At 42.5% G+C, this 17,913-nt stretch overlaps 1 protein-coding gene across 1 annotated transcript in view; it reads left to right on the top strand.

The window, feature by feature from the left end:
• LOC133445599 (general transcription factor IIF subunit 2-like) overlaps positions 1–17,913 on the top strand; it is a gene marked incomplete at its 5' end in the record, with an annotated part of 58,916 nt that extends 41,003 nt beyond the window's left edge. The window contains 4 exons of the mRNA XM_061722923.1: positions 8,734–8,815; positions 10,799–10,895; positions 15,644–15,787; positions 17,779–17,913. Of these exons, the coding sequence (XP_061578907.1) occupies positions 8,734–8,815; positions 10,799–10,895; positions 15,644–15,787; positions 17,779–17,913 (458 nt within the window). The remainder of the gene's footprint in view (positions 1–8,733; positions 8,816–10,798; positions 10,896–15,643; positions 15,788–17,778) is intronic.

The following is a 17,913-nucleotide window of genomic DNA, read 5'->3' as shown; positions in this document are numbered from 1 at the left end:
CAGAGAAACGGTCGTCTTGTCCTTGACCCTATGTGACTGCCTTGACTTCATGATACGGTTGCAGCAGAAGGATATTTGGAGCATCTGTTTACGTGTGTGTGTGTGTGTGTGTGTGTGTGTGTGTGTGTGTGTGTGTGTGTGTGTGGGTGTGTTTTTAGAATCTGGCACTCACCAGCCAATAATTGCACATAATTGCTTCCATTTGTTGAAAAGGCAAAGACGAACATTAGTGAGATCTGTTTCATGTGTTGTTGCCTTAAGAGACTCTTGGGTGGAGTTGATGAAATGTTCTGTGGTACTTGATGTCAGATGGTGATGCGTTGGTAACTATGGCAACTGAGACCATTGACCCTGCTGTTGTTTAGCAATGTTTTTTTAACACGGAATACATTCAGTTCATTAATCCTCCAAACAAGTATGCCTTTGTGTCATAAAGCCGAAAAGAAAAATACAAAAAAGATACACAACAGCTGGTGCTGTGCTGTACAGTTTTTATAGACATGATTTCAGTGACTAATCAATTTGTCCCAACTCTACCAAAGTTAATGAATTTCAACTTGTTTTCATGTGTAATTTTTTATTTGCTAATCTTATTGAGAAATGCCAAACGGCAACTACAAACGTCTTCACTCTGGGCTCACAGCTCAGCTGTTGTTTGGTTGCTCTGATCAGATGGGAGACTGTGCTTCCTCTTCAAGCCTTTGGGGGACTTTTGCTTGGCCATCTATTAAAATGACGCTTATAATTTTGACAGCACGTTTAAATTTGAGGATCACATTACTTCTGTTCTCGGAGTCCTTAGTTGAAGACTGTTGGCCAAAGTGAACCCAAATCTGTCTTATGAGTTACACATGCTTTTATAAAAACACGGCTAGATGGTTGTCTCTTCTTCAGCTCTGGTGCAAAATGCTTCCGCTTAAACTCTAAACTGGCGCAACAAAACTTAAACGTATAACTCCAGAAATTTTAAATGTGATGGCACCACGTTATTTGTTTGAATGTCATAACATTTATAAGCTTGTCAGTCAGATGGTCTTGAATATGCTCAGATAAGGACTCAGTAATATAGTGACTGTTTTTTCAGTAGCTGTCCTCATTCTCTAAAGCATCTTTACTTGTTCAAATAACAACTGCTCGGACTGTTGCTATGTTCATATTTTTGCTCAACACCTACTTCTAACTGGCCTTTAGTTCAAGCTGAACTTGCTGCAAACCAACAAGCGTTAGTCATATCGTATCATAACTCTGCTTTGATCTATGAGATCATGCCTAAAATGTTGTTCAGTTAAGGTCCAATGGATTGCAGTTTAATATTTTTGCATTGCAGATTCTATTGAATAATTCTGTCATTCTTTTATACTTCTTGACAAAAAAAAATACAATTTCTGTTTATCTTTTATCAATTTCTTTTTAGAAAATTTAAGATAGTTTTGCACCCTTAAAAAGACAATGTTTTGAATTAAGACCAATCTGCATCCACACTACCGTTTCAGTAAAACCACCATGAATGTGTATTAAATCCATTTTTGTAGCATGTTCCAGCAAGCACTGGTTCTCCTGGTCTCAAAGCCACCATTGCATTATGGCTGAAATCACTGCTGGATGCCAGCTTTTGTTGCAGGTTTCTCTTATTATGGTTTGTCTCCTGCATATATAGACAGTTGTAGTAATTATTATAAGTAGTAGGTATTGGTAGGTAGTAGTAAATATTAAGACTTTCCAGAACAGCTCCATGTTGCTGTTTCCACTGTTAAAGGTAGGATAAGGGATTCTACATGGTTTCTAATCCAGAACTATTTGTGTTACTCTCAGTGAATATATCATCACCATCTTCTACCTGCCAATTTTGTCAGTACACTGTTAAAAAATATATATATATATTCATACCCAGAAACTGAAATGTATGATGTAGTGAGCTCTCCGTCCATCCATCGTCCGCCGCTTTATCCGTTCCCGGGTCGCGGGGGCAGCAGCCTCAAGAGGGATGCCCAGACTTCCCTCACCCCAGACACTTCCTCCAGCTCTTCCGGGGGGAGTCCGAGGCGTTCCCAGGCCAGCCGAGAGACATAGTCTCTCCAGCGTGTCCTGGGTCTTCCCCGGGGTCTCCTCCCGGTGGGACATGCCTGGAACACCTCCCTAGGGAGGCGTCCAGGAGGATCCGGTACAGATGCCCAAGCCACCTCAGCTGACTCCTCTCAATGTGGAGGAGCAGCGGCTCGACTCCGAGCTCCTCCCGGGTGACCGAACTCCTCACCCTATCTCTAAGGGAGCGTCCAGCCACCCTGCGGAGGAAACTCATCTCGGCCGCTTGTATCCGCGATCTTGTCCTTTCGGTCACTACCCAAAGTTCATGACCATAGGTGAGGGTAGGGGCGTAGATTGACCGGTAAATCGAGAGCTTCGCCTTTCAACTCAGCTCCCTCTTCACCACGACGGTCCGGTACATCAACCGCATAACTGCGGACGCTGCACCGATCCGTCTGTCAATCTCCCGCTCCATCGTTCCCTCACTCGTGAACAAGATCCCGAGATACTTGAACTCCTCCACCTGAGGACTTCTCCACCCACCCGGAGAAGGCACGCCACCCTTTTCCGATGGAGAACCATGGCCTCGGTTTTGGAGGTGCTGATTCTCATCCCTGCCGCGTTGCACTCGGCCGCAAACCGCCCCAGCACATGCGGAAGGTCCCGGTCTGATGAAGCCAACAGGACAACATCATCCGCAAAAAGCAGAGATGAAATTCTGAGGTTCCCAAACCGGATCCCCTCCGGCCCCTGGCTACGCCTAGAAATCCTAAAAAATTATGAACAGGACCGGTGACAAAGGGCAGCCCTGCCGGAGTCCAACATGCACCGGGAACAAGTCTGACTTACTGCCAGCAATGCGAACCAAACTCCTGCTCCGATCATATAGAGACCGGACAGCCCTTAATAGAGGGCCCCGGACTCCATACTCACTGAGCACCCCCCACAGAATGACACGAGGGACACGGTCAAATGCCTTCTCCAGATCCACAAAACACATGTGGACTGGTTAGGCAAATTCCCATGAACCCTCGAGCACCCTGCGGAGGGTGTAGAGCTGGTCCAGTGTTCCACGACCGGGACGAAAACCGCATTGTTCCTCCTGAATCCGAGGTTCGACTATCGGCCGTAATCTCCTCTCCAGTACCCTGGCGTAGACTTTCCCGGGGAGGCTGAGAAGTGTGATCCCCCTATAGTTGGAACACACTCTCCGGTCCCCCTTTTTAAACAGAGGGACCACCACCCCGGTTTGCCACTCCAGCGGTACTGTCCCCTTCCTCCATGCGATGTCGCAGAGGCGTGTCAACCAAGACAGCCCTACGACATCCAGAGACTTGAGGTACTCAGGGCAAATCTCATCCACCCCCGGTGCCCTGCCACTGAAGAGCTTACGAACCACCTCAGTGACCTCGGCTTGGGTGATGGATGAGCACGTCCCCGAGTCCCCACTCTCTGCTTCCTCAGTGGAAGGCATGTCAGTCGGGTTGAGGAGATCCTCGAAGTATTCCTTCCACCGTCCGACGATGTCCCCAGTCGAGGTCAACAGCTCCCCACCCACACCATAAACGGTGCCGGCAGAGTACTGCTTCCCCCTTCTGAGGCGCCGAACGGTCCTCCAGAATTTCCTCGAGGCCGACCGAAAGTCTTCCTCCATGGCCTCCGCGAACTCCTCCCAGACCCGAGTTTTTGCCTCCAGGACTGCCCGAGCCGCGGCTCGCTTGGCCTGCCGGTACCTATCTACTGCGTCAGGAGTCCCACAGGCCAACATAGCCCGGTAGGACCCCTTCTTCAGTCTGACGGCATCCTGTACTTCCGGTGTCCACCACCGGGTTCTAGGATTGCCGCCACGACAGGCACCGGAGACCTTGCGACCACAACTCCGAGCCGCCGCGTCGACAATGGAGGCAGAGAACATGGTCCACTCGGACTCGATGTCCCCCGCCTCCCCCGGGATCCGAGAGAAGCTCTCCCGGAGGTGGGAGTTGAAGATGTCCCTGACAGAGGGCTCAGCCAGACGTTCCCAACAGACCCTCACAATCCGTTTGGGTCTGCCCGGTCTGTCCAACATCCTCCTCCGCCAGCGCATCCAACTCACCACCAGGTGGTGATCAGTTGACAGCTCAGCCCCTCTCTTCACCCGAGTGTCCAAGACGTGAGCTCTCCGTGTGGTTGATATTTTGTTCAAATATTGACAGACATGGCACCATCCAGAGATCACTTTCCCTACCTTTAAGCTGTATTAAGTGCTATCAGACTTGGTGATTTAGGTAAGGATACATAGTAAAGCCAAGTGGTGCAACTACATCGTTTTGTCCATCCACACTAGGCCACAACCTCAGTGTTTACAAACGGATACAGGAACTGCAGCATTTTCTAGAGCTGAACTCGGCAGAACTGTGTGGATGACATACATAACTGTGACATAAGTTTCATGTTTTAAAATAAGACCACTGAAGTATGGACATAACCTGATTTGGATTGAATGATCTCTTTCACTGATTTATTAAATTATCACAGACCTGCATTTTCATACCAGCAGTGAACTAATAAATCCATTTAAACAACTGTCAACAAGTTAAAAAATGTCCATCAGTGCCACATATTGTGTATGAAATTATTGCTTAAATTTTAAAACACTTGTGCTTTTAAGGGCCAAAATGTTGTTTCAAATATGTTTTACATTGTTTTGACATGTGGGAGGACAGCCGTAAAGCAATAACTGTCTTAGGAACGGTGATACGCAGCCTTGTTATTATGTCGACAATACACCACTTCATCTAGGCTACAAAAGATGCCGCAGAGCAGCGGATGCCGACTGACAGGTGATCCTGCTGCGCTTCTGTCATCAGAAGCTGATGCTGCTTAGGATGAAGCCCGGGTCTTTTCAGTAGCGCTTTTCTTTCCAGCTTGACATGGTTTAAGTGGGAAGGGCAAGGAACAAAAGGATACAGAAGGACATAAGAAGGAGCTGGAATGCATCCGCTGACTGATTTGTCAGGACTTCACACGTGATAATCTTAAACTGTTTGAAGGAATTCAAAGAAAATGCCGAAGATAGTTTGACAGCCAGTCTCTTTCATCTGTGCTGTAATTTGTTCTCTTCTGTCTGTTCATTGCCAGTTTCTTGTCTGTCCCTGGAGGCTCAGTGTCTCTGGCTGCCCTTTAAGAATGTCTGTCTCTTTCTCTGCCGGTTTTGTTACATGAGGTGTGGGAAAATGTAGAGACTTTTCAAACCTTTTGCGTGTTCTGATACAAACAATGACAAATCATACAGCAATGCACAATAGCCTAAGCTGCTGCCAATCCACCGCCAACGCTCACCAACTGGACTCCACCATTTCCTGGGCAGTCGATTCAAAAAGGGGAAAGTGGCTTCAATAATAATTTGAGAGGAGCACAAGAGGCACCAAATGGTTTCAGAAAAAGCTTGCAGGTTGCAGAGGGGAACAAATGGCTGAAGCACCTTATGAAAGCACAGTTTGAAAATATTTATTTATCAAGGTGATTTCAAAATGATAGAAAATGTCGGGCTGTGAGTTCTGGCAGGATTATTGAAACCTGGTTGAGCTATAACTGGTTCAACGATGCAGATACATTAACTTTATACTTGCATCTTGTGTCCATAGATGATGGTTCGTATCATTGAGAAACAATTTAAATGAAAAGGTCTATTTTTCCATGTCAATATCAGAGGAATATTTATGTAAATATGAGAAAACCTTCACAGAGGCATATTTATACATATTCATACACTGGCATATTTGGGACAGCAGCATCTTTTCCGTGTTTTAAGACTTCCTCAGTGAATAAAACAGGTTTGGGAACACTGCAAACAGCAATTGGTTATCTCTTGTTTGAAGAATTGTGTGTGTTCTGCGGCGCGCGTGTGTGTGTGCGTGTGTGTGTGTGTGTGTGTGTGTGTGTGTGTGTAGACGGCGCCTTTAGGTTCGGTGCACCGTGTGTGTGTTTTAAATACAGAAATGACACAAAACTGAGGGTGCGCCTTTCCACACGGCGCCTGTATGGTCGCGAAAATACGGTTTATATATGAAATGTCAGATAGGTAATTTTTTGATGACACCACATGAATCTTACCTGTCCAGGAGAAAATCAGCAACGTTGGCGTCTGTCTTCAAATTCTTCTCCGCTTTCAGCCGTCTTCATCTATCAAAAGTATCTCCTATACAAATCCTTGTTTTATTTCGGACCGTGTCACGACGTACCTCGGATTCATAACGAGGTCTTTTAGGTTTTGGAAAGCTAGACATTTTTTCATCCAACACGTTCGTAGCGGCTGCTGCGATAATTAGAGCCGAGCTGGCAACCCGGATGCCGAAACAATACTGACTTGGTGATTGGGAGATAGGTGGAGGGTGGAGCTTCAGGCCAAAACAAAAAATGACAACATAAACATCAGTTGAGGGCTGCAACTCCTCTTTTTAAACTGGAATATCCTGCTTGAGTGCCGGTGTCAGTGACATAAGTATTTGAAATGAACATTTTATGATTCATTTTATTATTGCTCTTACATACAGCTCCTTTTAAGTAAAAAAATGTATTGTCCATTCTCTCCAACATGGACATATATTTCTTTTCACTGACTGCATCATTGGATCAAAACAAAGCTTATCAGCTCTGGTGCCACAAAATGTAGAAACATGAAATTGTAAACTAAAACAAAAAGTGCAGAATAGTGCAATAACAAAAATAAATCAATTTCACTTCAAAAGGAGGTAGTTTACCTACGAGGTTCAAAAGTTGAATGACATCCAGTCAAACTCACAATCAATAAGAAAATTAAAATACATTTTGGCTTAACCTTAGTGCAGAATTCTTGACTTCGGATACACCATCGGCGACACAGATGTTTATTATGCGCCTGTTTTCCCAAGGGTAACACCGGGATAGAGGAGGAAAAAAAGGCATCTTCACACTGTGTATAAATACGCAGTATCAAGGTGCAAAAAACACCTCAGCACACAAAGCAACAAACATCATCACGAAGACTTGCATGCATGTCGGTATGGGGGGGAGGGTTACTGGGGCGGGGGATCCCGGCACGGTGCATCCAAGTGATCGCCGCGACTTCGTGGCGGCGGCGCTTCGAACCTAGAAACTGTGTTGGGGGGGGTGATAAGAGGGGAGCCGGGGAAGGCGTTGAAAATGAGGGAGGTGTGGTTATCAGCAAATGTGTGTGTGTGAGCGGTAAGTCTGTGAATTTTGCCCCAGTTCTGATACAGGTCCACAGATGTCCTGGGAAGGGGAGGGCTAGTGGGGGCAGAGCACCTTGTTTTTCATTCCTCCAGGGAGATTGTGACTGGAGCAGCCTGCCAAGCTGCTCTGTCAAGGTCAGATTATAAAATCAACAATTCTATTGAAAAAACAGGCAGATTCCAGTAATTTTCCATCTGCCTTAAGTCTCTGGTTCATCAATGGCGACTCCAAACAGACGAATTTGTGGTCAATTCCCGCCAAGCCGAGCTTCCAACTTCTCCATGGTCTTTTCCATCTTGCCAATGAGTTCAAAAACCGCTGCCAGCCTGCAATTTAGCTCTCCCAGCGTTAGAGTCTGAGTTATGGTCGCAGAGCTTATCCCCTCAGCCACGTCGGGCAGCTCTGAGAGGGCCAGAACAGCTGTCGATGACTTACGCATTTGTCAATATACCAGGAATCCACCAGCTCCAAAAAGCAGAAATCATGTTATCATTAATCATATTATGAAGGCATCTTCAACATCCTCGACCGACAGAATCGACAGGCACATGATCCTCCAATGTTTCCAGGAATCCATCATGTATCCGGCAAAAAATGGGAAGGAGGGCTCCCTTGTCCCCTGACTTCTCGTCGCAAAAATTTGGTCAATTGTACTGAGAGACCAGTTAACCAATTCCATGATTGTAGAGAGTTTCGGAGGATGTGAAAAAGAGAGGCTCTAAAAAGACAAGACAGGACAAAAAGCAGCAGGAGGGCAGATAGGGAGGGAGAGGGAGCGGAAAAGCGTCCACCTTCACTGATAGCCGGAAGAAGAATAAGATGACATATGTACAGTCGTATTTTGATTATTACATATTCTATCTTTTAAAAGAAGAGGCCCAACCTGTCTTTTATTCAACAATCCATCAAATTTCAAATATGGACAGAAAATATGGTGCCAGCTGGTCGGGCCAAAAAGGATCCCTTTAATGTGTTATGCAAGGGCAAGCGCATGTATGTATTGTGTGTTTTGGTTTTTTATTTTTTAATATGCCATAATGGAATTTAAACATCAAGTCATTTCGGCTGCAAACCAAATTTTAATTTACTTATTGTATTGTATTGTATTGTATATAACCTCAACATATGAGGTTCAATTTGGTTGAAAAACTACTGGCAACAAGTTGCTATGTTACGTTTTGCCCATCAAATGAGCCTTGTGGCTTCGGGCATTTTATATGAAAGATTTTAGATAATAGATAATATATTTAAAGCACAAGTTCAAACAAATTCAATTTATGTACAATAAAAACAAATGTCAAATCCAGTTCTTGCTTTCACAATGCTTACTGTAGTTAACTGTGGTGTGTAATCTGTTTTATTTGAATAAAATGTTACTTAAATATGTGAAATAACGTGTTTACCTACTTATTTACCCCTGTGTGTGTGTGTGTGCGTGTGTGAGAGAGAGAGAGAGATAATGATTAAGCAACTGAATCCCTGTCTTTGTTGCAGATCCGATCAGTCTGGAGGGCATGGTGGTGCACAGAGCTGAATGCAAGCCGGTCGTCTCTGACAACTACATGAAGGTTAAAAAGTGAGTGCTGCCGTTTCAAATCTGTCAAATTCTTCAATAGTTTTTAATTAAGAATTTGTGAAACCAGTATCATATTTTAAAACAGTTTGAACGGTGTCAACAAAACAATAGTAAAGTTGAATAATACAGCTTCTCTTGTTTCAAGGGACCAGGCTGACAAGTATTAAGTGGTATTGATTCTCATACCTTCAGACACCACTGCATTGAAAGAGACAGATTATGACCTTCATATTTTTATCAAAAGTTGATTCAGTTTCTCCCCAGCCCTCTCTTCCATGCTCTCTCTTCCTCTCTCTGGTGGGTTATACAGTGAAGTTTCTCGCAAGATTGGTTACTAGGCACGTTTCCACTAGTGGGAGTTCCAGGATCGTTGGCCTCTGTCCCTGTTACCAGGAACGGCCCTGGAAAAGTGGCTTTGAGGAACCTTAGTGGGACAAAAAACATCTCTGTAGTAGGAGAGGTACTCGGGTTCCAACAGGATTTCTCAGCACTCTCACCTGAACATAAATGATATTTGATATTTGAACCATTTGCTACCACCACAGTGTATGTTCAAAAAGCAAACAAAAAACACAAGAAATCCTTGATTTATGCGCTTCTTCTTCTCTTTATTCTTCTTTTTTGTCCTGTTCTATGCTGCTGGCCATTTCCAAACAGCAACATGAGCTTTAGCGCCACCTCATAGTCAGCTGTGCTATTGTTTCAGTCAAAGGTTCTTGTTTGGCGTTACAGTGTAATGGAGACACGCCGGATAATATGTGCCATTTCAAAACAGACGTGATTCAGTTGTAAGTTATAACTTTACCAATAATGGTCACTTTGGGGAAAAAATTAGAGGAACCTTTCTGCTTGTTGGTGACACTAAGTTTAAAAATGCACATGGCATGGTTAACCTGTCTCTGAATCCATCATTCAACAATATCTACAGGTGTACGGGTAACATGTCGGGCACAGGCATGATGTTTCATCTAGACAAACCAGATTCTGCACATATTACAACAACATGGCTCAAATGAATTCCAAGTATTGATTTGAATAGATATTTAATCTTTGCTCGTTGATTCACACAGTATCCAAAGTTTTTTGGAAACTTTATTCTTTTTAGTTTTTTCGTGCTTTATATTCTTGGATTAAGTCTAGAAGATGACTCTGAGAGGAACACGTGTCCGCTGAACAACTCAAACTCAGTTTTTTTCTAAAGTTATTTGTGTACACTAAACACTCAGTTCCACTCTGCCTTTTTTCTTTTTTCTTGCTAAACTGGTCCTGTCTCCTCTTAACTGGAATATGTGATTTTCAGCCAGAGTTGGTGGATGGCATTGCTATAGCAACAACATCACTGTGGCAGATGCACTGCTACAATACATCCCAAGGCAAACATGCAGCACACAGTTTGTGTTCGCCATCAAATCACTGAGGTGCAATCACCTTCATAGCAGGGTGGAAGTGTGGAAGAGTGGTCTTTCCTGACTATCACACATTGTCCACTTCATTTTTCTGTGGCCAGGATTCCTAGATTTTGCAGGATGGAACACACACACACACACACACACACACACACACACACACACACACACACACACACACACACCTCCACTGCAGGCTGCACACTGAAGGACTTTTACAATTTTTTAAACATATTAATGTAAACTTTTAATATAAAGATGGGCAATTTAGAAATTGTGTCTGTTTTGTTTGTTGATACTTTTAAAATAAGAGTTCAGTGAGTGAACTGGGAGGACGTTAGTGTTCAGTCCATATGCGATCATTAACCTACATAAAAATCATTACCCAACAAAAATCAAACTTATAAGAGGAGAAAAAAAATGCATATTTTTCAGAACAAAGTTTTGTCATGACATATTTGGTTGTTTTGACCTCAATTTTCTGACAGTCTACCTCACATCAGGCACATCCGCCAGCTCTGACATGGAGTTTAACAAACATTTGTTTTCTCTCTTTTGATATGTGTTTGTGTGTCAGGCGGCAGATGGAGTTCGCCAAACCTCAGCGACTGTCGCAGCAGCTGGATAAAGCCATCACCAATGCCTTTAAGCCTGTGGCCAACCACGATTTCAATGTGAGCAGCAATACCAGCACAGCGGTGTCCGTGTGCGGAACATGTTTTAACTGGTCTGAGAATGTTGTATCCCCACATATGAAGTTATTGTAGCGCAAAGAACCATTTATCATGTTTGACCGGTCCCTACCTTTTTTTTCAGTGATTTTAGCCATGTGTCACTTTATTTTTTGGAGAAATTACTACAGCTCACTCTGCACGGTGACCCAGAAGAGTTTGTCATAAAGTACAAGTGACATTAGATGGGTATCGGTAATATTTAATTTCACTTCATTTATTTATTAATTCCAGACACCTTTTGTATAACAATGTTAAATCTAGTATGAATCTATACATCTATATACAAATAGATATTCATATATACACATGCATACACACACATCTTGAAGATACAGAATCCCTTGTAAATATATATATATATATATATATATATATATATATATATATATATATATATATATATAAATGAATTTATTTTAACTGAATGTACACCAAATAAATAAATCTATAAAAATAAATCTATACCCAAAGTGCACACACCTATACACGTGCGTGTGTGTGTGTGTACGTATATATATATATATATATATATATATATATATATATATATATATACCGGTATGCATGCGGTATGGTGTGTATATATATATATATATATATATATATATATATATGTGTATATATGTGTGTATATGCACACGCATAGCAATACACATAATACACAAATCCCGTTTAACATGTCTGAAAAGGGGTTGGAAGAAGTCAAACTTACATAATCCTACCTCTTCTCCAATATTCCATAATTACAGTGACATCCATCCAGTTTTTAGTCTTATGAATTTATAAAAAAAATGTAAAAAAAAAAAAAAAAAAACAACTAATAAACATATCTACATATAAACTAATGCAAAAAGTAATCTTGTTGTAAATTGACATTCAGATAGACGTTCAGATCCAACTACACATTGATACTCCTGTACTTTCACACCCACATATACAGTGCGTCCTCAGAGCACCCCGACCCCCCACCAGCCCCAACCCAGCACCACAAAATGACAATCCCCAGGATGTCCCCGACCTGGTTGGCTGGCACTAGACAACACACCAGCACGAGCACCCAGACCCCTGACAGCCACGCTCGTGAGCCGACCCAGGCACCACCCAAACTCTCTGGTCACGGAGACCGTTCCACCACACAACGGAGCACCCCTGCTACCCCTGCGACCCCTGCAACCCCTGCACAGGCATACACCTGCCAGGCAGTGCAGACATTACCAAATATTTATGTCAAGGGACAAATGATACAAAATGTAAATGAGTTAAAATACCTGTGATATTAGATCCCACTCTCACATTCAAAAGCCATATTAAAAAAATGAGTCACATATTGAAATATAACTTACTAAATTTTAGAAATATCAAGAACTCATTAACAGTTGAAGCCTCTAAAACTTATTCCAATCCCATGATTTTATCTTATTATCATTATTGTATACCGTGTTGGTCTCGGGCAAGTAAATCCGTCTTAAAACCCATCTGGGGTCCGTTTCACAAAGCAGGTTCAACAAACTCTGAGTCTAATCCTGAACTCTTAGTTGATCTACTCTGAGATCGGAAACTCTGAGTTTTCGGTTCCAGAACAGCGGATTTGAGGTAATTTACTCAACTCTAAGTAGTTTCACCTGAAGTTAAGCGCGAGCGTGAGGGAAATCAAAAGCCATCATCAGTAGAGCGCTGATACAAGGATTCACCATGGCAACCGGCGACACAAAAGAGCGACATACATTTTATTTTTTTTATTTTAAACTTTATTTATCATTTCAATTTACAAAATCCCTTTGAGGAAACATTAGTTTGCATCTCAAGATCCACATACTTCACGCCACTGGAGTTAGAAGCGTTAATACGTGCATATGGCGAGTATGAGAGCAAATTTTGGGAAAAAAAATGAAATTTTATTGTCATTTAGATCAGGGCCGTCAATTGGGTACGGCAGCTGCCACACCTCGGCTTCAGGGGAAAAAAAAGACAGTGGTCGCTATCAATCTGGTTTTTAGTGCGCTCTGCAGTGTTAACTTACAAAAATGAAAAGGAAGCAGACAACCACGCAATAAAAAAAAGAAAGAAGGCAAGTGATGGGTCCAGAAGATATTAACGAGGCTGTTAGCCACTGATGGATTAATTATGCAAGTTCATCTCAAAGTAAGATATAAATCCTCTTATACATCTGTTTAAGGGAAATATTTGACTTTTTTTTTACTCTCCCTCTCCTTTTTGCATTTGGACTTTAACTGTTTGAAGTTAAACTGGGATGTCCCTGTGATATTGTTGCACTGACATAGTGAATAAAGTGAACAAGTTAAATTGCGTTTGTTAGATAAGCTTTTTCCGCTCTCTAACTCTGCTCTTGCTGTCCGTGGTTCAGAAAACGGATGCGTATCGCGTAAAGACCCATTGGCTGAATTGACGCCACTGAGGGAGGAGACGGAGAGAAACTCCAGGTTCGCTGAAATAAACCTGGTCCCGACCAGGTTAGTTTCAGAGCGTCTGTTACTACGGTAACTGACCGAGAGCTTAAGTTACCTCTTTGTGAAACGGGCTAGAGTTACTCCTCTTTCTCTGGTTTGAGTTACCTCCCTTTGTGAAACGGAAAACTCAGAGTTTCCCTCATTTCAGGGTTAACAGACTCAGAGTTTTCACTAAACCTGCTTTGTGAAACGGACCCCAGGTCACTCCACAAACAAGCCTTGAAAATCTTAGATAGAAAATCACGTCAGTATCATTACTGTGCTATACTTAACAAATATAAAATGCTCAGCTTCGATAATTTAATATTGTACTCAGATGTCCGTTTAGTGTATAAAATAATTCATAATACTGCTCCTCCCCCATTGGAAAAACTTAAACTGAAAAACTCTGCTCTGAACACACTGTCAGAGCCTCAAGGTCTGTCTCAAGTGGAGATTGTAATATCCCGAAGCAGCTCTGCCTTTGCACAATCTGCTTTCTCCTTTAAAGCCATCAAATCATGGAACAATCTTTCAACCTACCTGAAACTTTGCACAGGCTTCAATGTTATTTCTTCTGCAGACAAAAAGTGGATTTTAAGGAATCAGACTTGTCAACATTAATTTTATATCTAAACTGTTTTACAATTGTTTTTACAACTTATTTCCCCCTGTTATGTAATATGTTTTGTACATGAGTGTGTGAGTGATGTGTTGATGTGTGGATGTACATGTGTATATATGATTGATTTGTTTTGTATTTGACGCTCTTACCTTTTATTATTCATATACCTGCTCAGGGACTACGGATGGAAAGTAGCTAGTAAGCTAAATCCGGTACAAAGCATCTTTTCTCATCTCTGAGACTAATGTCATTTTGTACATTGTCCCTGACACAAATAAACTTAATAAATAAATAAATAGACATCCCGGCAGCGATGAAGAGCGACGGGAGGCACCAGAGCCAAACCCCGAGAATCTCCACCAAGGGCTTGAACCCCCATGCCAGTGTGGTGCTCCACACAAACCCCCAGAGCTCTGCCCCCGCCCCACCCACCATGGGGCACCAAATGTGGACCACTACTGAAACTCAAACCCAAACAACCATGGAACCAGACCGCAACACAGAGGGACCAGGAAAAGCCAAGGAGATCCAAATACCTCCCAATCCAACGTGACTTATCCACAAACACACACACCCACCCCAAAATATACAATCATACTCGTATGTTATATCCTATTTACAGCGTTAGAGACACCCATTCCACTTCACCTCAGATCATCATCCCTGTACTGGTTGAAAATCATCAGCCTTTTCTTAAACAAACCCATGCTTGGACGTTGCTTCAGTTCTTGGCTGAAGTTTACTCGAGACCTTCACACCCCTGACTGAGGAGCACATTCTCTTCCTGGTTGTTCCAACACTGCTGCTTCTGAAGTTCAGGCTTCCCCCTGTAATTATAACCCCCCCTCTCCATCAGTAAAGAGTTTCTGTATATTATCTAGTTTCTGGCTTTATACATCAGCACATCTGGGAGTTTTAGTAGGCAGGAGTTTCTAAATAACTCCTGCCTACTGGTCCTGCAAACCTGCCTTATGAACGGTTCTCATGGCTCTCTTGTGGAGTGAGCACAATGGTCAGAGTGAGGATTTGTCGGTGTTGCCCCAAACTTTCAAACAATAATTAAAATATCACTTTGTTATTAAGTACATATTTAGCTTTACTGAGGACTGAAATACTTGGATACTTTAGCTTGAACATGTTGAATGTCAGATTTCCAGCAGATCTTGTGTTCCATCACTACACCCTAATACTTTTTAAGTGACAAAACTGCGTTCTGACTCATTTGTGAGCCTCATATGTGAATAAGAAACTCATGGAAATGTGTCAAACTGACTACAGACGTGCAGAAAATTACACATCGGTTCCTAAAGTTTGGACCTCTAAGGATTTACATAAAAACTGCATTTGACTCTCCTGTCTCCAAAGCTGTCTGCAGATTCATAAATAATTTCCCCCTGGTTTGTACATGTGGATTTTGTGGTGTAATTCATCCAGAAACGAGACCTAGGTGACCTTTTTATATGAGGTGGCCTTTGTCTGGTCACTAACGGCTGTTTTAATTTGTCTCTGTGTGAACAGGAACTACACGTTTTCTTTTCCAGCTTGTTGCATGGCCAACTCTTTCTCTTTTACACTCAGTGATTGTCATGAATGGTAATACCGGGTGTGATTCAAAGGTGGAGTATGAGAAGAAGAAGAAATCGGAAGGGAAGATGGTGAGGGCTGAACGGCAGATTGTGTTGGACATGCTCTTTTCTGCCTTCGAGAAGCACCAGTATTACAGCTTCAAGGACCTGGTGGACATCACCAAGCAGCCTGTGGTGAGCAGCATGCACGCACACGCACAAACACATTTAATAATTCCCAACACACGTCAACAAGCACACAAATAACAATATGTCACTTGAAAGACCAAAAGGAAGGAAGAAATAAAAAAAGCAAAACAAGCACAGACCTGCCCACTATCCACCTTGCCTTGTTAAATTTAAGCAAATCGCCCACAAAATGACGTCCGTACCTTTTCACACTGTCTGCTGTGGCTGAAATCTGGACCATTGTGTGAATACAGGCGTACACACACACACACACACACACACACACACACACACACACACACACACACACACACACACACACACACACACACACACACACACACACACACACACACAATGAATCGATACGGTGCTCACATTGAACAGCGTTGTGTAGGTGCTGATGAGACCTTCAGGTCCTCCTCTCCCTCTGATTGCATCTGATTGCATAACCATCGACTGAGTAGGAGTCAAACGCCCCAATACACTTCACACCATCATTTCTCTCTCAAACCACTTGGCCAACACTCAAATGAACTGAACTGAGGTAACCGAAATGGCCATTATGAGAAGTCTTGACGCGCATCATCCTTCAAGTTCCAAGTCTACTGGCCACGGCTTTCCAAGCTCAACAGAGACATCGAGTGGTCACTACAGAGTATAGTCTCTCTCTGCTGCTCTGATGAGAGTCCTCCAGAGGTAATACTCAGTTAGAAATTGTTTTGTTTTGGGTTGTTTTTTTTGTTTTTTTTTCACAGAATGTTGTAAGATACAAGCAAAAAAAAATGATTATAAAACTAGCAGGTTTCCACCCTTTATGAGTGGACAACGTCAGGGGGAATGAGGACGAACATTAATAATGATTTGAATTACTTATTTAACTTTATTATTACTGACTTAAATAATGAATGAATTAATTAAACAATTTGATTAAAAAAAATTGTTATTATTTATATAATGATTAAGATGAAATCATTCCCCCTTTGGTGATTAATGAAGTATGTCAATGTTTTAAAATTAAATGGGGAGTTTCTGCTTCATTATTTACAAGAGATCTTCCTGTTTTGTTAGCTGTGAAAATCAGCAGTGGTGGTGACTGACTTTTTATCTGGAAGATGTTTATCCATGAGGTCTCTGTCCGGTGTCTCAGCTTATGGTTTATGGTTACACTCAGTTACAATTACAGCAGCCTTCAGTGTCTGACGCAGACTGGATTTTCCTTCACATAAAGTACAGGATGGAGCGACAACGACATCAGAGAACTGAGCATTTCCTTACTGTTGTGACACTGAGGTTCAATGTCAACACAGAACGAAACTATTGAGTGGAATTTCATCAATAGAGATTCTGTCAGTGGAAAAAACGGGACGGATTGATGCTCTTTCACTCATTTTCTTAAGAAAACAATTCTTAAGCACCCCCAAATTGTTTAGGGAGGCTGAGTCAAACTGCGTCCTTACCAATAGATAATTTTAATTCTCCGCAGATAATAATTGAACAATCAGCACTTGGGTGCTCTCGTGGCTAGTGGGGCCCCTTCGTGGCTAGTGGGGCCCCTTCGTGGCTATTAGGGGCCCCTAGTGGCAAGTAGGGGACCAATGCATTTACACAATCCTTGCACAGCCAAAAAACCAACAAAAAACTACTCTGGGTTGATGCTCCGCCCACGTCACATCTCTTTGTTTCTCTGATTTCTCCTCTGTGACTCCTGAAAATCAAAGATGAATCCAGACAAACCAGACTAGTTCTTTGTGCCAAAAACTAAAAGAAATAGGACGGCTGGTTAGATTAAATGCTACAAACATCCTAATACCTGCATTTAAAAAAAAAAAGGAATTTAAAAGTAAAATATATGCAAAAATATTGCATGTCTGCATGTGATTGTTGCGTATTTGTTTACACTCATCCAATAACGGCTATCGTGGACATGAATGATGCACAAACATGCCAGTGAGTAAGTTGCCGCATAATGAAGCTGTTTCTCTTATCTGGTGCAGACATACCTTAAAGAAATCTTGAGGGACATTGCGATGTGCAACCGCAAGGGAGGACACAAAAGCACCTGGGAACTGAAGCCGGAATACCGACACTACCAATCCCCCGGGGAAGAGGAGGAAACCCAGAACACGTAG

Source organism: Cololabis saira, chromosome 6, assembly GCF_033807715.1.
Source record: "Cololabis saira isolate AMF1-May2022 chromosome 6, fColSai1.1, whole genome shotgun sequence".
Lineage (NCBI taxonomy): Eukaryota > Metazoa > Chordata > Actinopteri > Beloniformes > Belonidae > Cololabis > Cololabis saira.
This window is presented reverse-complemented; position numbering and strand designations above follow the sequence as displayed.